The sequence below is a fragment of the Orcinus orca genome, chromosome X (genome assembly GCF_937001465.1).
Source record: "Orcinus orca chromosome X, mOrcOrc1.1, whole genome shotgun sequence".
Classification (NCBI taxonomy): domain Eukaryota; kingdom Metazoa; phylum Chordata; class Mammalia; order Artiodactyla; family Delphinidae; genus Orcinus; species Orcinus orca.
This window is the reverse complement of record NC_064580.1, coordinates 62,862,058-62,889,753: the sequence shown is the minus strand read 5'-3', so window position 1 is coordinate 62,889,753 and position 27,696 is coordinate 62,862,058. Positions and strand designations below refer to the sequence as shown.

The window sequence follows — 27,696 nt, the reverse complement described above, 5'->3', positions numbered from 1 at the left end:
TGATTTTAACAGAAAAAGTTTATTTTAAGAAGACACAAACAGCTCTAGCTATATAAAGAATACAGTTCAATTGCTGGTAGCAAGCCAGTAAGGAATGCTTTTTCTTTTAAAGAAAAAAAAGAAAAAGAAAGAAAGACAAGAAAAACCCTTTGTAATATCACCCCACAGAGGGCTCCCTTCCATTTTGTGTTGGAATTCTAAAAAGACCGGGATGACAATCTCTCTTGCTGCTTCTTGATATTTTTATCCAGGGACACATTCTCATCACTTGAGGGAATTGCCTTATCTCTGCCTTCCAGTTTAGGATCTCGGTCTGCAAATTCCTGTCTCCCTTATTTTTCTTGAGTGCACCGTTGGCATTCAGTAAGCATTGAATGGTGAGCGCTAACATAACAAGTCCTTCTCCTGACTATGCAGAGTAGGCCTAGCCAATCCTCCTTCCTCATTTTGCTTTTGGCAAGTGTGGTACTTTTGCTGTTTTAGAGTCCAAGGTGCAAGCCTGGTTTCCTTCTTAAGGCTGGAAATCCTAAACAAAAGGCAGAAAGAAACTGTTTCATGGATGCTTTCAAATAAGGAAATCCTAAAGTTACTCGTGTCTTGAGTTTTTAAAATCTAGATTTCAGTAAGTGGGTAAATCCCTGGGCTCAAATGACAGAAAGCAAACTAAAGGTCCCAAGAAACAATGTTCTTAGATTTTAAAAAATCCTGCAGCCTGAGAGGTATGTCTTAAGTGACAGAGTTCATATGGAATTAAAGTCCTAGCTCTTTGTATGTTGGCCTGTCCAGAATTGCCCCAGAGGAGTTTCTTCCAATGGCTTCCAGGGAGAAGCCAGCACAAGCCAGTGGAAAGAAGGTTTCAAGAGACAAGAAAAGGGAAATGCCTCAGGAGCCCCACCATCCCTCCTCCTTGACCAGCCCCATCAGACCTGGAACTGGACCAGAGAATTGATGACAGAACTGGATGGTGTGTGTGTGTGTGTGTGTGTGTGTGTGTGAGATACACGAGTAAATGGGACCTTCCTAGTCCAGGTGGAGAAACCACACATACACACACAGGCACACACCTTGTCATTCAGCCGTATCCCCCAATATTTATACGAGCAAATGTGAAAATGTGAAACTGAGCTTTACACCCCCAAGTAGCATGAAAGGTAGAGATGGGAGTGAGATGAGAGAGATGTGAAGAAGCTTTAAGGAACCCTCTTAGGGGTTCAGAGAACAGGAGGTGGTGGTGTGCTGAATGACCGCTGGCTGTGGTGCTGCATGGGGCATCCCAAGGAGCTGATCCCCAAGGCTGGGGGTCTAGGAGGCAGAGGGTTAAGGTGGGGAAAAACTGTGGGCACAAAACACCTTCCATACCTCATTGATTTCATTGCTGGGGCTGAGTCTAGAACAGGTCCGAATCACATTAAAATGGACACATGGACATTTTGGGTTTTAAAACCAGCCATTGTAACCAAGAGAGCTAGTGATTCCCCTAGGAAACAATAGACTGAACTGGAATTTCATGGCCTGGGCTACCAGACTTTCCAGAGATGGCCCTGAACACATGATGGCAGTATAGGGCAGAGTGGGACAGATGATCCAGGGCAGGGGTCCCCGACCACAGTTTGGGACAAACGAAATAAGAAACCTCAGATATCCATTCTTTCCTGCCAGCTCACCCCACACTCGAGGAAGCCGAGGCACATTGGATAACCAGTACAGGAGATCTAAAGAAAAGAATGAGGGTTTCTACACCGAGGTAGTTAGAGAGTGAGACACAGAGACAGAGACAGATGAGAGAGTCCATCTATCGGAGAGTACTAGTTGGCAAATGCAGCCCCTTTCCACTCCCCTCTGCACAGGCCGGCCTGATAGCTCGGGAGATGGGAGGGCAGTGAGCCACATCACCCAGCACACAACTCAGTCATCATGTGGCTCACAGAAATGCCCGTCCCAGGGGTCAGCAAACTATGACAAGCAGGCAAAATCCAATCTGCAGCTTCGTATGGCCCAAGAGCTAAGAATAGTATTTACATTTTTGAAGTGTTGTCAAGCAAGCAAGCAAACAGTAACAAAGAAGAAGACCATGCTACAGAGACCATCTGTGGCCCACAAAGCCTAAAAGAGTTACTTTCTGGTCCTTTATAGAAAACCTTTGTCAAACCTTGGTCTAGATGATGAGGAAAATCCCACCAATCTCTGAGCGTTCCTGTAAAGGGAAACCAGGGGAGGTCCAGGAGAAGGACTGGAACAATGGGATAATTGGAAATACCACTCCATCTGACGAGCACTGCCTGCAACTCTACTAAACCAGACTAATGAGGTACACAGGAGCTATGGAAGGAAGCCTGAGAATAGCTAAAGAGAGAGTCATACTAAGGAGCATTAGGCAAAGAATGTTCTGGAAATGAAACTGCATGCAGAGCTCAGTACTGATTAGGAAATTTGGTTATCGTTTGATAAGATTGAGATAGAGTTTGAGCCCAGGGATTGTTAAAATATCAAGAAGTTTCTAGAATACAACTAAGTATCTCACGAACACCTAACAGTCTGAAACTATCTTGTAAAGTTTAAGAAGGGGAGGATAAAGTAGATTCTAGGAAAGCCTACATTGGTTTGCCCTACTTTAAATAAATGCCACTTACAAAAGTTCACACTGAAAAAAAAAAAGTAGAGGCATTAGGGGACATTGACAAGAGGATTTTTCACTTTTCAAAAGAAGTCACCAGAAGACTCCCTTCCATAGGAAACTTCTCTACTAAAAAAATGAAATTTAATCTATAAAAATTCATTTTTCAAATAACTTTTAGGGAAAGCATCCACTGTATAGAGTAGGGCACATACATTGAAATTGGAGGGAAATGAAAGTTTCTAAACTGAAAGTCAGATTTGTCTTTGGATTCATCAGCTAAAGAACTCGAACATTTTCCTTAAAGCACATATATTGCTCGCTGAAATACCTGGGAAATTCATGTGTCATAAAAGTAGAAGCCAGCTGTGGCTCTTCCATAAATGCAGTGCTTTGGATGAAAAAACACTGGGCCCAGAGGCAGGAGAACTGGGATTGAGGCTGGGCCCTGCCACTGTGTGATCTTGTGTAAGTTTGTGGGGTTTTTTTGTTTTTTTGTTTTGTGGTACGCGGGCCTCTCACCGCTGTGGCCTCTCCTGCTGCGGAGCACAGGCTCCGGACGCGCAGGCTCAGCGGCCATGGCTCACGGGCCCAGCCGCTCTGCTGCATGTGGGATCTTCCTGGAACCCACGTCCCCTGCATCGGCAGGCAGACTCCCAACCACTGTGCCACCAGGGAAGCCCTTGTGTAAGTTTTTTGACTTTCTGGGCCTCAGTTTCCTCCTCTGTAAAAGGAGAGGTTGGTCTCTTTCAGCTCTAACATTCCATGACTACAGATAAATATAGAAATAAGATCAATACAGCAATCTAGAAATAAGAAATAGTCCCCAAAGTAAGCTCTGGAGTCAGTAGAAAAAAGTAGCAATGAAATATAATAAAAAGAATAAAATTTTAACTACTAGCCAGAGTAAATATATCTCATTTAAAAATTAATGAAAAGATTTGTAATTTACAATTGATTCAGGAGAGGTAAGAACATACATGTTGCTGTTTCTTCACCATCACACATATGGAGGAGGAGATGAGTGTCAGGTGACTTGTACAATGAGCACGATGCTGCGTTTGCATGCAGAACATTTTATAAAATTGAACATTAAAAAGAGCTCAACACCACATAAGGAATACATTTTCATAAAGCTTGGAATTAGAGAGGAGTTAACTGGTTGTTCCAGTTCAGATTTTGTTTACAGATTTGTTGATATCAAATTCCACAAATATGCAAAATCTTAAAATCAAATCTATTTCTGCCAGAGCCCTCCTAGACAACAGCCACCACAGGAAAGACAGACATTTAAGGGTTGGCAATACCAAATGAATGTAACACATTTTCCTCTTTCCTATTTGTGAATTACAAAATTGTTTTTAAACCAAAAACTGGCCAGATGTGCTGGCTCAGTCAAATCAAAGGTTTTGCAGGTTGAGCAAGTAATTGATTCTGATAATTTCTTAACAGCAAATAAAAATGTATCCGAGCAACATGACAATATAAATCACATGGCCAGAGACTGATCACATAATGTAACGAGAGTAGAAAAGATGGGAAAGGCTGGAATCGTTTGGAAAGTCGTGGCTACAGTGACTCGGGGGCTTGAAGAAGTAACGTCACTGGAACACACACACACACACACACACACATATACATACACACACATACACACACTATAGGGATGCTGCTGCTGGTCCTGGGACCACGCTTTGAGAACCACTGGCCTAGGTTTTGGGCTTTACTGAGCAAAAGTAGATACCTATTTCACATAACCCATTACTTATGCAAATTTCTTGTTTTGTTAAACTTACTAAAAGTGCCTTAAATGTGTGCCTATAACCATTTCCTACTGTATTCCTCTACAAATATTTCAGAGTATTCAAAAATTTGTTTATTTCATATCCTTGTTAAAATCCTCATCATTTTTGCTGCCCTTTGACAAATGTAGCTCTTTTGTACCTCTTTCCTAGTCATCCGTTTAAATCCCAAATAGTTTAGTCAAGTACAGCTGAAATACACGCAAAGGCTTTGGAGGGACTGGGTGCTCTGGAATAGATCTGGTCTCATTCTCACACCAAGGGGAAGTAGTAGCACGAAACACAGATAAGCGTTGGGGGGCAGCCGAGGCTGCATGCAGTAAATTTGCGCCTCGAGGAAGTTTAATAATCTGGTACCAGAGATACCAGACAGCTGACATTGATCTGACACTGATTGGACAGTTTCACCTTTCATAGACAGGACACATTTTCACAAACTCTTTAAATCCTTGTGTTCTTTACTCAAATAATAAGTAGTATTAATTCCATTTGTGTAAAAATGTTAAGGTATAATAATTATCTGGGCCTTCTCAGTGGCTTTAGTAGCCATTTCTGAGAGTCCCTTGGTAGTAACCATACTGAACAGCACTGAGAATCAGGAGAATTTAATCGACCATCAGCAATTTACTTAGTTCCAGGAGATTAAGGTTTTTTCTATATTCGGGAGTTAGTCATCAGGGAATTTGACCTTTCCATGGTGAAAAATACACGTCTGCAACTGATTGATGCCTAAAATTCTACAAGTAGAACGTCATTCCTTTGGCTTAAGGCTTTTTCCCTGTTAAAATGCAAGTGACCCTCCAAAGAGGTATTATTAAGCCTTATAATCTCAAAGTAAAGGAATTTATCCCTTTCCTGAGAGCATGCTTTCCTTAGCAAGGAGGAGGACAAACGAGGACGCACTCAGAGTTGGTGCTAAGAAGCAAGGTCGGGGGGAATGGAGCAGACAGAGGAGACGGAGGATCCCAATGACAGACCTCCAACTCATTCACTATTTTGCTGAAGGGCTGTCCCTGTCAGCATCCCTATTGAAATGGGTGCTAACTTGCCACTTGGAGTAGGTTACTTAGAAATCGGCCATGTTTTCTGATAATATTGAAGAGTCTTTGATGTGTAGGCATACAAAGGTTTAGAGCAATGGAAAAATAGATGGCAATAAAACATTTGGTGCAACAGATGGGGAGTTACCCCCCGAAATCGGAAGAACCATACACGTCCATAGAAAGAAGATAAACCAATATTACTTTATAGAGTGCAAATCGCAAGGCCGGGACGAGGGTAAGGCACTAACATGGCCCTGAGAGTGGGTGCCTCCTTAAATTTTGCACCCCAGGCACCTCACTCACCCCACTCTAGTCCTGGCCCTGGCAAATCATATTAAAGTGAAGCCTGGACATTGTGTTACAGACTTGATGATAATGGAAGGTTCTCTGGAGGAACAGAGCACTGACTGTGAACTTGTTTTTTTAATAAGTAGTTTGTTGATGAGGAAGAGGGCAGGTGGCGTGGACATATCTGCTCAGACTGATGGGTCCAGCGGGATCACAATCTGACCCACGTTGTCGGAGAGTTAAAATGGGTGTCCGGTGACGTGCTTGTTGTGAGAGCCTTGCAGACTCTCCTCTGTCTCTGAACATTCAAAGTAATGATTCCAGATCAACTGGTCGATCTGTGGTCAGTAAGCTAATGCAAGCTATTTTGCTGCCTGCGGTCTTGCGTCCTTAAAGGGTGAGCTGTCGGCTAGGGATGCAGTTCAAAGAAATAGGGACTGAGGGGCAAGTTGGGGCCATGTGGGAGGCCCAGGTGAGAGACTGAGACAGGCAAAGGACAGGAGACAGCAGCGAAGCTTCCTGTTGTGCTGAGAACGACTTGCTCCCTACCCTCAATGTTTGAACCACAAATACATAATGAACACCCACCAAGGGCAAAGTGCTCTTAGCTACCGATTAACCTCCTCCCCTGGGGACGACTGCATCTACTCCTGCCTAGGCAGAAGTCAGTCCAGTAGAGCCACCTGCTGCTATTGGTTAGAATCAGAGGAAACAAAGGGACAGGAACAACTTGAATTGGAACCTGACTTCCTGGGGCCAACTTCATTTCACCTGTATCCCTTCTGTATTCCACCTTCAAAAATTGTAATCACTCTTCACACTAGTAATAGCGGCAACAGTCACTTCTCTGAAAGGCCTCCTGGAAGGGGCTTTCAGCCTCTCTTCTCCAGCCTTGGCAGAGTAGGTGCACGAGGCAGCAGACACTGTGGCTTGTGCCTGGGTGGAAGACAGAGTTGGTGCTGTGATACCCAAGGGGAGGCGAGATGTTGAGTGTGAGGACTAGGAGAGTTGTCTGGTATTATGTTAATCAGAGATTGGTAGAAATTCTACAATTTGGTTGGTTGTTTGGGACTAGGTCCACCTGTTGCAAAATATTAAATGAATATTACCGGTCCTCAGTGTTACCTCTGACCACATCATCTCTGCCCCGAAGCCTCTTATGCTAATGGCAACACCACTGGGCATTGGAGGGCCATAGTGAAGATGTAGAAGACCTTCTAAAAAATTCCAGGCATACGGAGTATTGCAGGGGAAAGCAAGACTCAAGGTAATTGAAAGACGTCAAGGTGTCTGGATATTAAGCTTTAGAATCTTTCTGGAAAACCACCAGAGGTGGCAAGGTGAGGGGAGAGGCAAAACCCACTAGAAGTACCAAACAAGAAGCTTCCAGAAAAGTTAGCGGAAGTAACAAGTCCTATACTGTGTGAGTCTCATACTCCGCTTTAGAGCTCATAATGGTTCTGGAGTAGAGGGCCCCGGCAGCCTTTCACTTTTGTTGGGCCAAAGCACAAACACTCCTTCATTTCCCCACAGAGGAAAATGTTTCCATCCTTTGGGATTCTGAGTCCAGGGCAGACAAGTGTGTGGCATTCATATATAAATTAAGGCCAGGAATGAATCTTATTTTATTTCAGGCAAAACCTCTGAAATTTGGTCAGGACCCTTGAACTAAATAAATAGTTGGTTCACTTTCAAAAGCAACTGGGCTTTCAAGAACTGTCTATTATTTGAGGTGGCTTCTGTCTAAATCAGGGGGAGGCGCTGGGCCTGACCTGTACTCAGAAGTCTAGAATTCAGAACTGTACCGACCAAGGGCCCAGGCCTAGGGGTTCTATTTGAGAGGCCCAAGTCCCCTCAGCACTCAGTGTGGTTTTCCAGCTGCTCTTCCGCTGTGTGGGCAGTTGGGCTAAAGAGCTTGCTTCTTATTGAGACCTGCCAAAATCAAGATCTGCTTGTCTCTGGGAGCAGTTTCCACATCCTCCAAGAGGTTGACCAATGAATCTGTTGGGTGGGGGGTGAAGGAGGAAGAGGTCAGGGGACTCTCTTTGTGAAGCAGGCTACAATTTCATTTGACTTTCCTTTTTCCCTCTTGGGAATGGTGGACAATTAATCCTCCATTATTAGTCAGCCAGTTTTCTTTGTTCAGTGCTATTTTTCCCCCCCAACCTCCCAGAAACCAGACATATGAAACTCAAATGAATCACGGCTCTTGCTTTGCTTAGAAAATTGAACTGACAAGGAAAGTTAGTGTCTATAAGCTTTGGCAGGGGGTGGGGAGAAGGGGTCACAATGACTGTCCTGGGACTCTGTCAGCATCCAGTATCCCATTTACCCCAGTCCTTACATTCTCCCCCAGAAGGTTAATTGAAAATTGGTCAAACAGCAGAAAGTAAATGGCAAAAAGTAGCCCTTTTTTTGGGTTATGGGCCATAGCAACTTGCAAGGCTGCCTTTCAGATTTTGGATCTATCCTTTTAGTCTATACGTTCTCGGTTTGGAAACAGAGGAAGATTCCCTTTAAACAAGACCAAACCAACCACAAACCACAATCTGAAGTGAATGGTGGTGGGCAAGTTACACTTACTTTCTCTCCTCCTTGGGACTTTGAGGATGCTATTCCTTCAGCTAAAGACTTCCTGTAATGAATACTATAAGCAAATGAAGCGAGAGTTCTTCGAATGCAGCATGAGCTGGGCACAGACACTAGCTACCGTTGTTGGCAGACATTTGAAGGATCTCAAGGCGCACGTGTGAGTTACCTTGGATAGATCTGAGCGAACAAACGGCTGCCTTGTTTGTTGGCCAAGCTTGGTTCATCCAAAGCAACCCAGTCCTGACCTTTTCTAGCAAAGGGTGGTGGGGAGGGGGGGTCTATATGTTTACTAAAACTCATCACCCTGATCTCCGTGTAGACAATCAAACTGAAAAAGGTGTGAAGTTCAGGACAGAGTCACATTCATATTTTGCACAACAAAAGCCATCCAATCAACCTCATGCCGAAACAAGTGCACACCTGCAAACCTCTTGTGGTGGAGAATTATACTGTGGCTGAAGAGGCATCAGGGTCCTTCTGTTTCTCCATGCAGGGCCATCAGGGCCTTGCTGGGAAAGTGAATAATCAGCAATGGCACCCTGTGTCCCCTGGGTTTGGCAGCCCCCAATCTGCTCTCTCACTGTGCCCCTCAGTGATAGGAGCCAGGGATGGAGCAGCCTGGTCATTGATTTAAAAGATGGCATATGTGCCCTTGCATCTGAGAATTTCTTCTGAGTGCATACCACTTGGGGGAAATAAGGAGAAAATCGGTAGTTAGTAATGGCAAGATTGTAAGTATGAGAACATAAAATGTCTGAAGATGATTAAAGTGCCTGATGATTTTAGTTCTGGATGTGGCCTCTCTCCTGTTGTCCAGAGTGTGAGTTAATGTAAAAGAAATGCAGGCTCTCTTGTTATTTCCATGGTTCCTTTTTAAAACCCTTTTTCTCTTCCCCCTTTTCTACTCAAACTTAGTAACTCAACCTTGCTTGCTGAACCCAGGGCTTAGGTACTGGGGTTATCAGGGGTTTCGTAGTCTTTTGAAAATTGTGCAATAATTCGCCGAGCCAGTGGGTTAGTGGTCTTCAGCAGTTCTGCTGCTGAGGGGCGGGACCTTGGAGTTGCCTTGCTTCCCTTCTTCTGTAGCAAGGCCTTGAAATCATCATTTCTGCCAGCATCTAGGCTGGCACTGCCGCTTGACCCTGCAGAGGCAGCCAACTCACTGATAGGAGACTCAGCCGTGTTCCTTATTGGTGAGTGGGAGGTTGGTCTGCTGCCACCAGCAAAGGCCTCACCAGGCTCCTTCCAGCCAAGCAGCTTTCTTTTGGACCTAAATGAGAGAAAGTTTACTTTGAGTGAATTTGTGCGGCAGACATTTCCTAATGCTTCATATAACTTCACGAATGCCAGTGACACAATCTGGGAACTTCTATGCAACAGCCTTGTGAGCAGTCGTACTTACCAGCTTTCTTTCTCTCCACTAAGTCCTCAGAGTCCCTTGTCTGGCCCCCTGTCCCTACATTCCTTTCAATGCCCACAGCTAGAGTCACTTGGCCTATGCCTGCAGGCTCAGTCCTGCCCAGGTTCTGGTACCAAGGAAGAATTTAAGGAGTCAAAGCTAGTAGCTCAATGACTCTGAATCAAGACAGCCCATGAGCTGATCCTGTTCTGAACTGGTGCTCCAATTCCAATAACTGGGCTCTTTCCCATTTCCTCATCATGGAGCCCGTGCTTTGTGCTTCTGTCCAATAACTGGGTCCCCGTCTGGTCCCCCTTTGCCTAAGCTCCTGCTTTGATGCTCGGCCTGGTGCCCCACTTCACTTCTTGATGAGATTTTTTGGTACAAGGAATTCTGTGAAGGGTTAAATGTCTCTGACTCTAGGCAGAGCTGTGAGAAAGCAGATGGAGCCACAATAGGCCCTGGGGTTGCTAGGAGACGAGGGGCCTCTCACTCTGCACCTGGTCCTCCCTTCCCCGCCTGCCTCTCTTCCATTTCACCCAAAGATGTCAATGAATTGGAGGTGGTGAGGCCCTGGACTGGGTTCACTACGTGGGTATCTGAACTTAGTCTCCAGTTTCCATTCTAAGCATTCTGCTTAGAGGTAGCAGTTTTTCTTCTGGTATAAGAAGGAAAGGCAATTATAATAGGAATTTAGGAAATTGGTCCAGACCTGTGGATCACAGTAAATAAATCTTCAGTTGTTCGTGAAGCCACAAACACATCATCATCATCTTCCGCAATCCATTCGGCTGTTTTATCACTGATTACACTTTTTTCTCCGGTTCTTGGTTCCATCGAGCTCCCTAGGCATAAGAACCAGAAGGAATGACTTTGACCACAATTGTTAGGACAAAGCACATTCTCATATGTATTTCATGTGATGTTCAAAGCAGCTCCAGGAGGGCAGCAGGGCAGAGACTTGCTGTCTCCATTTTGCAGGGGAACAAAATGTTCCTAAGGTTAGTGATTTGGCCAACAAAACATGGAGGGGAGTGATGAAGATCAGCCTGGGTCCCTGTTCTCTCGTGCCTTTTCCATTACAACAGGTTGCCTGAGCATTCTCTCGTTTTAAATGCATCATTTTTAAAGCTCAAGGAGCTGAGAGCAATCTAAAGCAATGACTCAACCAGTGGGTGGGAGTGGGACCTATCTGAATCTCAGAGGGAGCCTGTGGAGTTTGAGGAAGCAGATTCTAAAATTACCTGTGGCTTTGATTTGTTTGCTTGTTTTAGTTGCAATGATTTAACTTACGGTGAAAGTCCAAATCAGCTTAAGGAAGGCCATAAGATTTTGATGTTTGGTGTTAAGGGTTTCAAAAAGGATGAGAAACATGGATGAACCTAGAGGACATTATGCTAAGTGAAATAAGCCAGTCACCAAAAGACAAATACTGTATGATTCCACTTATGTGAGGTCCCTAGAGGAGTCAAATTCATAGAGACAGAAAGTAGAAGAGTGGTTGCCAGGGGCTTGGGGGAGAGGGTGATGGGGAGTTATTGTTGACTGGGTACAGACTTCAGTTTTGCAAGATGAAGAGAGTTCTGGAGATGGATGGTAGTGATAGTTGCACAACATTGTGAATGTGCTTAACACCTACTGAACTGTACACTTAAAAATAGTTAAGATGGTAAATTTTACGTTATATGTATTTTACCACAATTAAAACAAAGAGAGACAAGAAAAACCCCCAAAAGGATGAGAAACATTTTCTAGCCTGGTCTTAAGGTTCCAGGAAGAGCAAGGCTCAAGCCATCCAAGAAAATGAACCCCCTTTCCTCTAGAAAACACTAAGAGAAGCTGCTGCTGGTAACATATTCCACTGCTTGAAGCCTTCCAGCCTGCCATGGCGCTTGAAACTCAGGCTGGGAGGGTACTGAGTCCCGCGCATGAAACTAAATTCAGTGTGGCTGGTGAAAAGTGCCATACGGTGACGTGGAGAGACAGTGCCTAGGGCAGGAGATGCCTGCCTGAGGAGGAAGATAAGCTCCTAAGGTCCTAGGGTGCTAAGACCTAGTTTGATTTCATTAGCTCAGCACTGGTGGTTTCAGAGTAGTCTGGCCCAGGCTGGGCCTTGGAGATCCACCCCTGGGTTGGTCCCGATCCCAAGGGCAGTGAGACGGATTTAGAGTAACTCAAACCCTCAAGAGGTGTACCCTACTGATTTGGTCGCCCTGGGATCAGGATCATTATCTGGGGGCATTTGCTTCTGCCCCTGGCACTCTGTCCTCACCCTCACCTCTCCTGGGATTGAAAGGAAAAGCCAGCAGACACTTTACTAACCCAGAGGGCTTGCCTCCCTTTCACTGTGAGCCTGTGGCGTGGAGGTTGTCCTTGTACCCGCCAATGGCAGGTGGTCGCTAGTTGGTAGACACTTGGCATCTTCCTCCAGGGTGATGATGGGGCTGAGAGGCAGCCTTGGTTCAGCCGTGTAGGCCTCCATTTGAGTTGCAGGTGAGGTGAGAGGCAGGTACAGCACACTGGGCTTTTTTGGTACAGGAGGTGGAATCTTGCCTTTCTTTTTCTCAGCTTCTTCTTGGCTCTGGAGGCTAATTCTTTCAGGTAGGGCTCTCCCCTTGGGGCCCTCATACTCCGTACTTCCCTGGGGAGGTTGCTGTGTTCCTGAGAAGAAAGCACCAGAGGAACTGGAAAAAGGCGTGAAAACAAGAGATGAGGGTGCTGTTGACTCCCCCAGGGTTCTGCCCTCAGGGAAGCTGGAGGACTTTGGTTTCCGCACCACCGTGTATATATCTTGAGGGAGTGGCCTCATATGTTGAATTGAGGTCTTGGGGGTCATAGCCAAGGTAGGCGAAGTTAGTGGGTACTCCTCGGGGACAGATGGTGGCTTGTGGACCAAGCTTGGAGGCCTTCGGGCCAGTGGGGGCTTCTCGGCTATGGGAGGTTTTGCCTTTCTCTCTGGCAAGGTGAAGACTTCAGCTCCTGACTCCTCAGCATAGTCAGGGCTCTCAATATCATCTTCCGGTTCAGACTTGCTGACTGACCTCAGGCGAACAGAACGTAAGTCAGACTGAGTAACCATGGGCATGATTGGCTGGTTGGGGCTAGTTTTCTGGGCCAGCTTGGCCCCAAAATTTGTATCCGAGTGATGCCGGCTCACCTTGGTTTTGCTTCGGATGGAGATACTCATCCCAGACAGGTCCAGGTTGGTTGAAGAGGTCAACGGTAGGTCAAACGATAGCCGTGACTTGGACATTTTCTCCACTGGTGATGTTGGGGGTAGTGATGACTTCCTCTCAGGTACCACTGGACGCACCCGGACACTGCCACTTGGAGGGGGCAAGTGGCCCAGGGTCAAGGACATGGAGACAGTGGGTGTTGGTGTCTCTGACTGGCTGGAGTATCCACTGGAGGGTGACATCAGCCCAGTGGGCCTTCCTGGGGAGGATACCTCCCTGGCCTCCACCTCAATGGAAAGCTGGGAAGGCGTTGTGGCTCTGGAGGTGGAAGGGGAGGCGAGAGACTCTGAGCTGCCCTGAACTTGGGTGCACTCAATGACTGTGGTGCCAGTGGCAGTGCTGGAGCTGGACAAGGATTGGTAGGTGTCACCAGACTTCCAGTCAGTAAGATACCAGTGGTGGGCGAATTGTGTACCTTCTGGGTCTTTGAAGGTTGGCACAGCTGGGTGACCCTGAGTATCTGGGTGGGATGAGTGATGTCCTTGGTGTTCCAAGGAGAGGCAAAGGCTCCTGGGCCTCTGGTCCTTGGGTAGCGCTGACCCACCGTCTGGCAAGAGGACTGGTTCATCTTTGACCAGCGAGACACTGCGAGTCGGTGGGGAAGGCTTCTTCTTGGCCTTCTTGAGTGAGATGCTCTTGGACCTCTGCCTTCTTTGCTGGGCCTCCTGTTGGGCGCTAAGGGAGGCAATGTTGTCGGCACTGTTACTGCCCTCAGAACTTGTACTGGCATAAGGCAGGGCACAGGCTTCACTGGCCTTCTGCTCCTCGTCATAGTCCACATCCGTGGTGCCTGTGTCTGTGGGTACAGACAGTGACCGCTCCCGGAACCTGCTGGCCCCACCTGGGCCTGTCTCCAGCCTTGAGGTATCACCAGTCAGGAGGCCAATCTTGGAGGGTCGTTCTGATACGTGCCTTCGTTGAGTAGAATGCTCAGAGTAGCCAGCAGACCCACTGCATCCTGCTGGGGTATCACGAGTGACAAAGAAGGTAGCAGCCTCCTTAGGAACCAGAGGTGGCAATGTGTGCAGAGAGATCCAAGAATTCCCAGAGGAAGGACTTTTTCCATTTTCATTGTCTTGACTGCTCTGAGCAGTGGCACTTGGAGTCACGTAGGTAAAAGCATCTCCCTTCCAGGAAGGGGAGAACGTTGATTCTGTTGGTCCGTTGCAAGAACTGGGGACGCTGTACACCATCCCCATGCTCTCCATGCCAGGGACTTTTGTGCCACCACGTGCCTGGAGAGGTTCTTCCGGATCACTAGAAGGATTTCTCAATACTGGCGAGGTGAGATTTGGTAACTGAGCTTCCTGACTGATGGCAACTCTTCCGTGAACACCTCCCGGAACTGAATGGCTGGGCTTGATGTCTGAGGTGGTAGAGCAGGCCACACTGCCTGTGGGGCTGTTGCTGTGACCTGGGGGAGGTAAACACAGAATGTTAGTGGTGCAGCCAGGGATCCCCCAGCAGCAGCTGTCACTAAAGAGACGGGAGCACCAAAGTTTCGCCAAGAAGCATTTGCCAACAGCTTGGTCAGAATTTCTTGGTTCTTCCTTTCCATAGATGAGGATACTGGGGACATTGGGTCCTTGCCCATCACCACACGGTGAGTCACAGGGTGCCCTTGAATTGTCCAGATGGCTTCCAAAGACTTTCCAGCTTTGAATATGCCTTTCAGAGCTGAAGTGGCACGTGGGACTACCATGGGTTTTTTCCAGGCTTTCACCCCAGGCTCATGAAACGACCACAGACCTCAGCGTTCACCTCCTCTGAGATGAGAGCAGAGGCTTTTGAACTGATAAAGGACAGCAGTGTGAACTTCAGCTCCAGCAGTGCATTGGGAGTATGCCACAGCTGGAAAGTTCAGAGTCTGGTTGCATTTTTGACACCTGTCACTTTTTAACTTGGCAATAGGAAAAAGTGAGAATAACCTACAGATGTGAGGAAACAATTCAGATGTTGAAAATCCCCAAAGATTTTCTCATATACACAACAATTATTATATCATGATGATGTTATATGATGATGATGACGACTACTCTTATGATAATTTAGAATAACAGCCACCATTTGCTGAACACATACTATGTACCAGGCACATGGTAGGAAAATTACATACAATAACTCTGATCCTCAGGAACATTCCACCGGGTTGGAATCATCATCCCCAATTTACAGATGAAGAAGCTGAGGCTCAGAGAGGTTAGGGAACTTGGCTGAGGCCTCACAGTTAGTAAGTGGAGAGGCCAGAATTTGTATCCATATCTCTCTGGTCTGTGCTCTTTGGATGGCCTTCATTTAATGGCAGTGATGGTTTTGTGAAGATGGCACTTTTAGCGATGATTCCCCCTCTTAGGCATCTATCTGCCTAAATTCGAGATACATAGTTATATTCCACTTATAATGGGAAATATATACATAACGAATTTATTAGCCTGGGAGACCTGCTCTCCATATTTGGTTGCTGCCCTTGACAAAAGGTCCTTGGTTATCCTTAATTACTATATTGGCTTTTTCAGGACATCCAAAGTCCCTCCCCCCCCAATCATTCCTGTTCCCTGTCACAGCAATACCACTTGGGTTGCAGAAATGGTGAGAGTGAGCAAGGGGAAGGGTTTGGGGGATCAGCTATGGTGGGGTCACCTTGGTCTCGCTGGGAATAGTTAGAGAATCCAATAATGGTCCGCCTCCGCCTCAGGGTGGACTTGGGGTTCACGGCTGTCTCTGTGTTAAACAACGAGTGTCGCAAACTTGCATGTTTATCAAACTGCTGCCCTGTAGCCAAAATAAAGACACTTGGGTGCATCCTGGTTTCTGTTTACAGTATGGCAGAAACTGGCCTGAGGTTGAGAGAAGGGATGATGGCAGTAGCGATGAGCATGAATAGCATCCAGGCAGGTGACCCTTCTTCCCCATCCCTCCCAACTTGGCCCCGGGCACCCGCAGCTCCAAAGCACGCATGCTAGCTTTCAGAGGTCCACCCGAGGTCACCTGTGAGTCTTAGGTGGCCGAGAGCCATGGTTTTCAACCCTGGCTACATATCGAAATAAACTGGGCAGCTTTTCAAACTCTAATAACTAGACCCCACCTCAGAACACTTAATACTCTGGGAATGGGGCCCAAATAGAAGCATTTTCTCAAACTCCCCAGGTGATTGATTGTTCAGATGTACAGCCCGGGGTGAGAACCACTGGAGTGGAGAGACATGTTGAGACTAGATATTGCTTGATTGCAATCTCTTCTCAGATCAAAGCCTTTATTCAGGCCGATGAAGACAGTGTCTCCAAGAAGCTGCGCCATCCCTCCCCACTATCCAGGAAGCAGTCTGATAGTCTGCCCTCCAGGCACCTGATCACATTTGATCAAAGTTCGCCCCTGCGTGGTGATTGAGATCTGTTTTTCTCAAAGCACCCGCTCAGTCTTTGCTCCTATGGAATTGCTAGGGCAGGGGCAGGACGGGGGCAGTGGGGTGAGGTTTGCTGCTCCCCTGCACTGTCTCTCATTCAGCGGCTGCCTAACCAAACCCTCCCCTCTCAGCCCCATGGCCACATAGGTACCCCCCTCCACAGAAAGTGGCTCTGTGGGCAAAACACAGGGCCAACCTCGTTGACAGCAAGGTAGAAGTTCAAAAACAAAGCACCCACCATCACTTTGTGAGTTTCTCCTCTCAGCCCTCACACCTCATAGTACATCTCCCTAGGCTCTGGGCTCTATTTCCTGTCTCTAATTTCCTGAGATGACACCAGTGGCGCTGGATTACCCCATATCCAGGGAGCGTCACCGCCTGTGGCCAGAGCTGTCCTCAACATCTTCATCAACTTTTTCCAGCACACCATGGGCTGGCACTGGCTCACAGGGTGCCTCTGGTCCCCTTGGGTTAGGAGGTCTTGATTTCATCAGGCCATTGGCCCTATCTCCTTCTGAAATGACTGACCCTCTTCCTCTTCCACTTACAGCCGGTGAAGTGTGGAGAATGAATTAATAATGGGCATGGTACAGGGTGCCACATGTCCCCAGAGACACAACCAGCTGAGCTGCGTACATTATTTTCCCCATCTCAAGGTAGTACTGCATCCCTCTTTGGTCTCACACAAGTGCAAGAGGCCCACCTCACTAGGAGACTGAGTGATGACTCAAAGTGCCACAAGGCCCTTGGTCTGTACTCTGGGTCTGATCCTCCCGTTTAGTGCTCGCTTCGGCAGCACATATACTGATCCTCCCGTTTACCACCAGCACTCTGAACCCCACACTTCCCCTGCAACTCCTATCTGTGTGCTCCAAACCCGGCTTCTGGCACAAGAAGTCTTCTTTCCCCAAACCAAACATAACTCATACACTCTAAGTTTCCACAGATGCTCCAAAGAGCACATGAATTCATAAGGTTTTAGAGTTTTCTGTTAAGAGAGTTTCCTTTGCCATCAAATGGTCTCAGTTAGTGTGGCAGGGCCAGTAGAGAGTGAAGAAAGAGCATGCCTCCGTTCCCGGGCGAGAGCCATGACCTTGACAGTGCAGGGTGAGCCAGTAGCAAAGAAAGTCTCGCTCCCTCCCCCAGCACCCAGTGCATTTGGAGAGGATGATCTGTAGTTGGCATGGAGGGAAGCGAACAGAGGCGATGCTAAACAACTCTACCGGAGACATTGATGGGCACGATGTCAGAGTGCGTGGGACAAGGCTGAAGCCATCGCTTCTCCTCTAGGACAGGCAGAGGGAAGGGACTATTCCAGGCAGCTTGCTTGTCGGCTGTGGTAGGCAGGCTCAGGGAGGCCTCAGGGGCCCTCACACCCTGCATGGTAGTCTCATCCTCGCTCAGCTGCCATTTTGTGGGCTGTTGGGAAAGAAGGTGATGGGAAGGGTGTGCTCCCGACTGGAGACGAGCCGTGCCCACAGAATGGCTGTCTAGGCAGGGTGGTTGGAGGCTTCATCTGGGAGGCAGGAAAGTGTGGACAGGCTGCCAGGCCGGACGCCTGCCGTGCAGGTCCCATCTCGGCAGGGCCTCAGGATGGCTCTGCTGGTGAGCAGAGATGAGCAGCAGCTTCCAGTGGGTAATGTAAGCAGTTCCAGGTTCCCCGTCAATGGGTGTGGGGCGAGCTCTGCATGCTGGCTCTCCCAGGTGGGGGAGGAGGCAACTCACCATCAGTACAAACTCCAGACGCCTGGCAGACTGGGGCCTTGGGCTGGGAGTGGGCTCAGGGGCCTCATCAGCAGAGCGGAAGGTCTGCCCCAGAAGTCTGGCCTCCGAGTACTGTTCCTCATATTCTTCTGAAAAACAGCACAGTGGATACACACTCTAGGGAGCCACGGCCAAGCGGTGGGCCAGGGAAGGACCATGAGCTTGGGGCTCCTGCTCTAGCTGCCAGGTCTGACTTTCATTGTTTCTTTAGGATAGTTCCCGGCGTCTGAGCCATTTGGGAATGGAAAAATGCCTACTTCCTATGAGGAGAAAAGAGAGTCAATGGATTTGAGTTGTGCTGGTTCGGGGACCAAGCCTTTGTCTCCATGGCCCCCACCTTAAGTGCTCAACTCAGGAAAGAGGCTCAGGATGCAGACGCCTTTTGCTACTCTCTGCTGCAAGATTCTCTCTTTGAAGTCCTGCATCTCTTCAGGTTTTCTGCAACCCTACCAGGGACATGACCTGTGTGAAGCACAAAGAAATTTGCGTTGGGAAGTCCAACATGGAATGCTCCCTTGGATGCTGAGAACTCTTACCTGAGCCTCTGAGGGCTCGGTTCCCTGCACCTTAGTCCCACTGTGGGGGGCATATCAGGTCCAGGAAGGAGAGGGAAGGTGGAGGTAGTGGCGGAGGAGAAAGGAGAAGTTCGGGGGCATCGTTGCGGAATAAGAAGGATGCAGAAGATTTGAATGGGTTTCATTTAAGTGATGAATTCAACGAGTGAAGGAAGTGAGACTAAAGAACAGTCAGGACTCTGCACATTTGAACAGAGATTTGAAGAATCATAGAAACTTGGGGTCAGTAGGGGCCTCGAGGGTTCTCTGGTCCAACATCCCATTCTGGGCTCCGGCTTCCTCAGCATCCCTTCCAGGTGTTTCTTCAGCCTCCACACACACCTGCCTGCAGAGGAGGGGAGAAGCCTTCCTCCCAAGGTGGCTCATTCCATCCAAGGACAGTTGGGGCTTTCAGGCGTGTCAAGAATGTTCTTCCTTATCTTGAGGTAAATTGGCCTCCCCCTAGGTTTCCACCCACGTGTCCTCATTCTGCCCATGGTGGCAACACAGAGCACACTGACTCTTTCTTTCTGCATAGCAGCTCCTCTCTTATCTGAACACAAGGCTCATGGTGTCCCTTAGAATCTTGCTTCTCTAAGCTTGCCACTGCCCTGGCAGGGAGGTGGGGTCATGGCCGTTGTTCAGTTGGGTGGCCCCTCTGCAGTTTTCAGTTCTCCGTAAAAGTTACCCTTTGTTGGTATGGATAAATGACAGCTAATAAGACCTCTTTTCACTTTTAATGTTCACTCAGCAAATATCCTCTTGGGGATCCAGCCCTGTGCCCGGTGCTTCTGGAAACCGGAGAGTAGTAAGAGATGTGATCCTTTACATTCAGAAGCCCAGTCTGGTTAGGTGGACAAAACATATACCTAGGACTAGTAGATGAATGAGTAAATGAATGAACAAATGAAAGAAAAATCAGTTCGGAACTATACAAGTCCTCTTGAGCTGGATGGTACAAAGGGCCTCGTATGAGTGCTTAGGGAGGGAATGATGCAAAGTGCAGAACTAGTGTTAAAGGTCTTTTTCGATGCGGCAAGAATAGAACTTGGAAGAAAGTGTAAGGATTGGAGTGGGGAAGAGGGAGTAAGGGCTTTTAGGCTTGGAAAAGAGGCCCAAATGGGAGAGTGAGTGCTTGGAGGGTGTAAGGAGCTTGTGACTAGCACTGGGGTTTTATTTGTATTATTTTCTCGAGATCTAACTTACCTAAAGTGCACAAATCTTAAGTGTGCAGCTCAGTGAATTCTGACATATTCATGCCCCTTGTAACTGCCATCCAGATATTTGTAGCACCCCAGTAGTCTCTCTCATAGCACTGAGTTTTAATCCTATTGCCACTTACACTGGATAAATCCCTCTGGTCAATGTGTACGTTCTTCACATTGTAAGGTCCTATCGGGGACCACAACTGTTTTTTTCTTTTACATTAATTTTAATATTGTGTCTAAATCAGCCTATGTTCCAAAGGACACAGACTGGGAGTAGATGTTGCATCTTATCTGGGTCTCTCCAGCTGCAAGATACTCTTGCTAATCAGTTTATGGACACCCTATTTTTAATTCTCACAAAATCATGCCATGTGGGGAAGTGGAATCCCCATTTTAAAGATGACTGACTAATCTGAAGCTCAGAGAGGTTGGGTAATCTGCATAATGTCACACAGCTAGTTAGGTGTGGGATTCAAATTAGATTCTGACTCTGTCTGATTTCAAAGTCTCGGTTTTCTCATTCTGCCTGGTGCAGGCAATCTGACTGCTCAGGCATTATGGCTGGGCTGTTTCTCTGGGCTGTGTGGACCCAGCTTTGTGTACAAGGTGCTCATCAGTATACTTCAGAGACATGCGGTTGGGAATTGGGGATGAGGTGAGCTCTGAGTGCTGTGTATTGGGCTTACTTTGGTGAGGCAGGAGCGACCCAGGAGATATGTGGACAAGGTTATTGCAAGAGCAGAGTGAGTGAAGCCCAGAGTGGGAGACCCTGCAGATGCCTCTTTTGTCTTTGGGCACCGGGATTCCAAAGACTTGGGTGATGTTGCAAGAGAAGGCCTGAGGGTATGCGGGCCCATATTGCGGAGTCTCTCATCCAGCGCTCTTTGTAAATGACTTGACCCATGGCCCTGCCTCGGCCTCTGTCCCTTTTCCCCCAGAGACTACTGAACTGAAAAAAATGAGGGAGGGGGACCAGAGGGTGTAAACAGCCCATAGAATTAGGGCTTTTGGAGTCAGTAGTCTGGAAGGTGAAAGATGGAAAGTGTGTGTTTTGTTTCTCAATAGGTTTTCTACTATTCTCTCTCTTTATCTCGCGAGTCCCTGTCCTCTTTCTTCGTCGCCTCCCTCCAGACGCTATGCATCTGTCCCGTGGGCTCCGGCCGCAGCCCCCCTCCCTCTCAGTACCTTGCAACAGGCTCTGGAGATTGAGCTGCGCCTCGCGAAGCAGCTCCTCTACACTCGGGGGCCTGCCCGAGGAGAGGAACACGTTCACTGGCTGTCGCCATGACGACCTCGAGTGGGCAGTCGCTGTCGCATTTTCCCGACCCGAGTTAGCTGCAGCTAGGGAAGGAGAGAGGCAGTGAGAGGCGCCGCCGGCGAGGGGGGGGGCCGGGGGCGGCGCGCGGCGGCCAGTGGGCGCCCGCGGTTCCCCAAGACCCGCCCCGGCCGGGGGTGGGGGGGGGGTGGCGCGGGCCACGCTTAAAAGGCGGGGACGCGCCAGCCGCAAGATTTTTCCTCGACAGATCGTGCTGCAGTCCGTTCTCTCCCTCGCCACCAGCCTCCGCCCGCCCGATCTTCGCCTCGCTGCCTCGCCGCCCGCCTCCTCCGCCCGGCGCCTCCTGGCTCCCGCCGCCGCCCGCCCTTTGCGCTCCCCGGGACGAGGTAACGCGCCCTGGGCCGAGCCGCCGGGCCCTTGCCCTGGTGGGTGTGGCTCGGCCTCCCGCGCGCCCCGCCGCGGCCCCCGGCTCCCCATCCCACCCCCGCCCGCAGCCCCAGGCCCCCTGGCTAGTCCTGATGTCCGAGGCGGCCGGGAATCTCAATAGCCTCCGCATGGCGAACGTGGCCCTGCGAGAAGAATTAAATGCCCTTCGCGGGGAGAATGCCAATCTGGGCCTTCAGCTCGGCAGAGCCCTGGCCGAGGTCAATTCCTTGCGGGGCAATGTCTCGAGCTACATGCGTTGGCCGGTGCCCGTGGTGCCCGTCCTTTCCGAGGAGAACTTTGAGTTCCCGCTCAGTGAGATTGACGCCGTTCCTGAGGGAGAACTGCCCTTCCTGTGCTGGCCTCCCCCGCGCGCCGAGCCCGAGTACGCCCCAGACGAACTGTTGATTAGCGTGATCCAGGATTGCGGCACCTCCGGCGGGCCCGCCGACCCACCCCCGCTGCCCAGCCCGCCCCCGCCGGCGCTGCCCCCACCCTCGGCCAAGGAGCTGCCCCCGCAGCCTCCTCTGCCGCCGCTGGAGCGGCCCGAGATAGAACCCTTCTCGGGCGACCCAGTCTACCTGGCTGAATTCCTGATGCAGCTAGAGACTTTCATAGCCGACCATGAGGATCATTTCCCCGGGGGCGCTGAGCGGGTGTCCTTTCTGATCTCCTTTTTCGCTGGTGAAGCCAAGGACTGGGCCGTCTCAGTCACCCAGGAAGGAAGCCCCCTGCATGCCAACTTCCCGCGCTTCCTGGATGAAATTCGTAAGGAATTCTGTGGCCCCATCCCCCCAAGTGTGGCAAAAAAAGCCATCCGCAAGCTCAAGCAGGGAGACTGTACCCTGGGCAGCTATGCAGATGCTTTTCAGTTCCTGGCTCAATTCTTGTCTTGGGATGACTGCCGCCTTCAAAACCAATTCCTCAAAGGCCTGTCAGAATTCTTCCGCAAGGAGCTCTTATGGTCAACTGAAATGGCCGACCTGGACGAGCTGATTCTCGAGTGCGTGGAGATAGAAAGAAAAGTGCGTGTCCCCAAGCCAATCCCACTCCCTGGGGTTCGCAATATTTTCTTCCCTTTTGCAGCAGACCGTAATCTTGAAGGTGAAGAGGGAGAAGAGTGCCACAGTGGGGATGAAGATGAAGAGGCATGCAGGCGCAAGCTCCAGGACAAGGACCAGGGGAGGCATGTGAGAGCTATTCAGCAAGAGACCAGGGGGGAGGAGAGGGGGAAGAGGGAGGAAGAGATGAGGAAGAAGGAGCTGAAACAAAAAGGGGAGGAGGACAAGGAGGAGGAAGAAGAAGAGGAGGAGGAAGAAGAGGAGGAGGAAGCAGAGGAGGAAGAGGAGGAGGGGATGAGGAAGAAGAGGAAGAAGGAGGAGGAAGATCAGAATAAGGATGAGAAAGACGATGAGCATGAGGGTGGCCGCCAGGAACCGGAGCAGGAGCTCGAGCAGGAGCCAGAACAGGAGCAAGAGACAGAGGATGAGACCCAAGATGATGACCTGGATGAGCTGATGGAGATAGAGCCCACCTATGCCAATGCTTCATCCCAGACTTCTGGCTACTATCATGAAAATTTCCTAGATGTGTCACCTCCCATCATACAGCCCAGCAGACGGAGGAACCAGAATCGAGTCCCACTTCTGGAGGGCCTTCCAGGTACCAATTCACCATTCTACAGTTCGCCGCCACTGATTCGCCGGGCAGGTCGCCTGGGGCAACGCCAAATACGACGCCGTCCCCCGGTGCTATTCCGCCTCACTCCGAGGCAGGGGGGCCACCGGGCTGCGCGGGGCCGCATTCGCGTGTGAGAGCCGGGGCGAGCTGCCCCCACCCCGGAACACACCCTTCCACTGCGTCCCCTGCCCCTGCTTTCGCTGCCACACCTGCCCCATTGACCGACCAGTACTTAAGGGAGTTCCAAACCTGCAGAACCCGAAGAAGACCTGGAGAACTCCAGACCTTCCTGCGACTGTGACCGGGGAGTGACACCAGGGAAAGGAGGGCTCAGCAGTAGCTGCCCTCTTGGTGTGCACTCTGCTCCGTCCTGCCGCGAGCTAGAGAGCAGGTGTCTGGGCCTGTTCCTGTAAATGAACTGGTCACCCTCTTGTATTTCCCCTCTAGTTGTTCCCAGCCCTCACCTCTCCTGCGTTTATTCACGCTGTGTTCTATGGTTTAATCCTCTGACTAGCTAACCAGGACTTCACCCAGTGCCTCACTGCTCTGCCCCAGTGAGTGAAAGGACAGGCTCCACTGAACTCTTAAAGCCACTGAGGCCACTTACTAGGTATAATCAGTGGAGAGCAAATGCTATCAAGAAACGGTCCTGGAAGCCTACACTTGCTTCAGGTCACCCCTCCAGCAGGAGGGCCCTGAAGAACCCCCTCCCTCTAGCCCAGTGAGAGTATGCAAAACCACGTGTCCAGTGGACCACCCAGCTGAGACCTGACCTTGACTGACTGAGCAAGCTGGTTCCACCTTCCCACAGACTACAGGCTCAGGGCCTCAGGGCTCTCCAGATCTGGGACCCTCTCCTCTTACTACATTACCCTCCTGGGCATCCCCAGTGGACAGAGCCCAATGTTCCATGCCCTACCCTTTTCCTTGATGTTGCCTAGAGGGTAGGCAGTTGGGTGGGGGAGCCAGAGGAGGAGAAAGCAGCAGCAACAACTCAGTTTGACCTTGTAAGGAGTGACTCTTTCCTTAGGGACGGTGGTCTCTTCCCCCGGCCAGGCCTTGGACTGCAGTCTCCAGCCAAAGGTCTTGGCAGAAGATTTGCCATCCTTGGGGTTCCAGAGGTGGCCTAATTGGCCTTCCCTTCCCAGACTGCCAGAGAGAGAGGCCCAAGGCCTGCTCTTCAACTCCAACTTAAAGGACTCCTTATTTCTGAGAGTAGAGAGGAAGGTCCTCTCTACAGAGACTTCACCCACTGCAGCCTTGCAGTCGGGATGACCTTGTGTCTCACATTCGGGGCAAGCCATGGCCTGGCGCTGGGCATCGAGTAGGCGGTGAGGCCTAAGCGGTTGACTGCCTCCTAGTAACTCCTGGGGCTTCTGGGTCCTAACCTAGGGGCCCTCATAGAGACCTGCTGCTTGCCTTGGGTCCAGAAAACACTGCTTCTGCAGTGAAAAATACACAGTATGTCACTCTGGCCACAGAATGCCAGTCAGATCCACTGCTGGCCTGAACTGCCCTCCACACTGGGCTTCCTGCACAGGGCCTGGCAGCTGGGCAAGTGCAGCCGAAGTGTCTGAGGCCAAAGGGAGGAAAACATAGTAAATTAAGCCTCTGTTCCTCACCGGAGTCTGATAGGTAACCTCAGCCCAGCCTTAGGATTTTGAGCCCAGAGGCAAGAGGAAGGAGCTGGAGGAAGAGGAGTCATGGAGAAACCCAGTCCTCCGGCTGGTTTCTGGTGAGGTCTCTGTTCATCAGTGGGAGGTAAGAAGCCCTTTTGTTGCTCACACATTTCTCAGCCTGGGGATCGGTGGAGCCAAGTTCCTATAACCTGTTGCTATCTTTTAAAAAGGCTACTACCCCCCTCCTCCAAAGAGAAAAGTAATACATAATCATTATAGGAAAATTGGCAAATAGAGAAAACGATAAGAACCCCAAAGCCCCAAACATTCAGAATCCCACCACACAGACGCAAGCACTGTTAACACTTTCTTTCTAGTGTGTTCTCACTGCGTCTTTTTTTTTTTTTTTTTTTTAGCGGTACGCGGGCCTCTCACTGTTGTGGCCCCTCCCGCTGCGGAGCACAGGCTCCGGACGCGCAGGCTCAGCAGCCATGGCTCACGGACCCAGCCGCTCCGCGGCACGTGGGATCCTCGCGGACCGGGACACGAACCTACGTCCCCCGCATCAGCAGGCGGACCCTCAACCACTGCGCCACCAGGGAAGCCCCCTCACTGCGTCTTTTCAAAGCCAAGACCATCCTGCGAGCTCTCGATCAGCAGGATTTAAAATGGCTGCCACCTATGCAGTCACACAGACTGAATCATTTATTTAAGCATTCTCCTAATGTGTTGGACATGTCAATTGCCTGGTTTCCCCCATCCCCACCAGTGCAGGAGTAAATAACCCTGTAAAGAAAAGTTTGTCTGTTTTTCAGCTATTTCCTCAGGAGAGAGTTCCAGAAGGGGAACCGCTGTTCTTCAAAGCCGTGGACCCTGTTTGCTGATGGTCGACACGCTGGCCCTGCTGCCCACGTGCCTGCCAGAGAAGTGCAAAGGACAGGTGCCTTGCACACCCATCTCCAGGGACCCCTCAGCACAGGCCCTGCCTGTTCCCATGGTGCTTCTCGTCCTGAGCCCGTGTAGCTTCAGCCGGGGAAAGGGCAGATGAGCAGTGAGCTGGTTTCTGGCCCTCTGGTGGCAAGGGGGCTTGGGCTCCCTTTCACCCTCTTTCCCCCTTTTCCCAGGTCTTCAATATTGTGATGTAACAGCCACAAGGGCTGTAAGAGGAACTATGGGCTTTGGGTGCTTTCTTGGGTTGAAAGAGGGGTGGGTGGGGATGGGGGGGATGCATGCAGGGGTATGAAGGCTGCCCACAGATTCCCAGAGACCCGGGAAGAAATCGTTTGAAACCAATGTGTTATTGTATATTGTTGCATTACTGTGTTGTGAAGATGAGAAATCGTTCTGTATGCTAAAGCTTTCTCCTCAATAAAAAAGATAGAGGGTGTGTAAAGACTGTGTCTCTCTGGGTTACTGAGCAAGCACAGAAGCCCACCTAGGAGGCATTAGGTACTTACCAGGCACTTCGCCTGGATCAACCCTAGCCTGAAGGCTTGACGTCCTTCGATGAGGAAACTAAGGACCCTAGCCTACCGAGTTTGTGGATGGCAGAAGTTGTCAGGAGGGAAGTGGAGGGACTAGGTATCTTGAAAAACAGCATTAGTTCTCCACTAATATAAAGACATAAAGGTATGAGTGGTCTAGCCCTACCCTACCATCCTATAACAGTGCTGCCCCCCTGGCCCCCAAACACACACACCCCCCGCACACACCCCCACACACAGGACTTTGGAGGGAGGGAGGGGGCCCACATCGGGGAAGGGGGAGGGCCCTTCCACTTCTTGGCACTAGATGGTGCTATGGGACACCAGTGAGAAAGCTGGTGAAGATTTTTAAATACATCCCTAGAGCAGTCCACGCAGACACCCTCCAGCAAGATTTCACTGCTCCTCACAGATTGTGGGGGCAGAAGAAACTGAATCCCATTCTGGGATTTGCTCAAGTTTCCCAGCCATGAGTTGAAATTTCTTCCCCTGGGACAGTGGGTGAGAACGTTTATGGACTTATACCCCCTACCAGGTATAAGTGCCATTCCAGGCACTACACATCCGTTATCTCATTTCATCTCACCCCCATCTTACAGATGAGGAAACTGGCTTAGAGAGGAGAAGTCACTGGCCCAAAGTTTACAGCTGCTAAGTGGCTCTATCACAGCACCGCAGCTGCCCATTCATCAGCTCCAGGGATGCTTCGCCCCTCTCTGCCTCCCCTCCAGTGGCCCTCCTGTTTCCCGGGTCTGCTCTGTCCTGCCCACCTGTCCTCTTGCCCTGCCACTGTACAGGCGTGCGGTGAGAAACAAAGCCAGGCATCAGAGTTGCACTTGCTTTGCCTCTTTATGGGGAGGGAGGGAGGGAGGAAGCCAGCTTGTTTCTGACTGTGTGCCAGACACTTGCACCACATTTCATTCCCACACTCAGTGAGGCAGGTAATGGTGTTTTCTTTTAGAGCTGAGGGACCTGAATTTCAGAGATATTAGGTTGCATGGGGGACTTGGGTCTTTGTGACTCCCAGACCCATACTCTCTCAACTCTGATACTCCATGCCCTTTCCCAGGAAAGCCCCCTGACGAGCTCAAGCCTCAACCTGACTGGATTCTGGGTCTTTGCCAAAGCAACCAGGTATGCATCAGGTGCCCTCTCTCTGGAGGCTCCAGAACCAGTCAGTTCTGCCCTGCAGGGAAGGGCCTGCAGAGCAAGCCAGGCCAGTGGTAGGGCTGAGTTTACTGCGATGAGTATGCATGAGTGTGTGGCTGACTGCCCCTTCTGGGGAGGGACAGGGCTGTGGGGCTGTGAGCA

General features: G+C 49.8%; 2 protein-coding genes across 3 annotated transcripts; one reads left to right on the top strand and one right to left on the bottom strand.

Annotated features, from left to right (window-relative positions):
• On the bottom strand, nucleotides 1-21,656 carry NHSL2 (NHS like 2). The gene is made up of 7 exons (XM_033416197.2): nucleotides 21,089-21,656; nucleotides 18,103-18,230; nucleotides 17,601-17,796; nucleotides 15,615-15,746; nucleotides 12,061-14,388; nucleotides 10,451-10,583; nucleotides 1-9,609 (listed from the first exon to the last, which is right to left on the bottom strand). Exons 1-7 carry the CDS (start codon nucleotides 21,654-21,656, stop codon nucleotides 9,285-9,287), a joined length of 3,810 nt encoding a protein of 1,269 aa, XP_033272088.2. The 3' UTR covers nucleotides 1-9,284.
• On the top strand, nucleotides 21,602-26,294 carry RTL5 (retrotransposon Gag like 5). Of its 2 annotated transcripts, none has more exons than XM_033416200.2 (2): nucleotides 21,602-25,043; nucleotides 25,717-26,294. In XM_033416200.2, exon 1 carries the CDS (start codon nucleotides 21,698-21,700, stop codon nucleotides 23,414-23,416), a length of 1,719 nt encoding a protein of 572 aa, XP_033272091.1. In that variant the 5' UTR covers nucleotides 21,602-21,697; the 3' UTR covers nucleotides 23,417-25,043; nucleotides 25,717-26,294. The 2 variants fall into 2 exon arrangements, with proteins under 2 accessions (XP_033272091.1, XP_012394421.1); XM_012538967.3 differs by having other exon boundaries at nucleotides 25,318-26,294.
• Nucleotides 26,295-27,696: the final 1,402 nt, after the last annotated feature.

What these genes read in the sequence shown, in the direction of transcription:
- NHSL2 (XM_033416197.2), bottom strand. Translation starts at nt 21,656, where the DNA reads ATGGGGAGCCGGGGGCCGCGGCGGGGCGCGCGGGAGGCCGAGCCACAC. An exon ending in CTATTCCCAGCGAGACCAAG is followed by an intron (nt 14,389 to 15,614) that starts GTGACCCCACCA and finishes TACCTCCCCCAG; the next exon opens with GTCACAGCAACAGCCCCACA. An exon ending in AAGGGAGGCAAGCCCTCTGG is followed by an intron (nt 10,584 to 12,060) that starts GTTAGTAAAGTG and finishes TCTTATGCCTAG; the next exon opens with GGAGCTCGATGGAACCAAGA.
- RTL5 (XM_033416200.2), top strand. Translation starts at nt 21,698, where the DNA reads ATGTCCGAGGCGGCCGGGAATCTCAATAGCCTCCGCATGGCGAACGTG.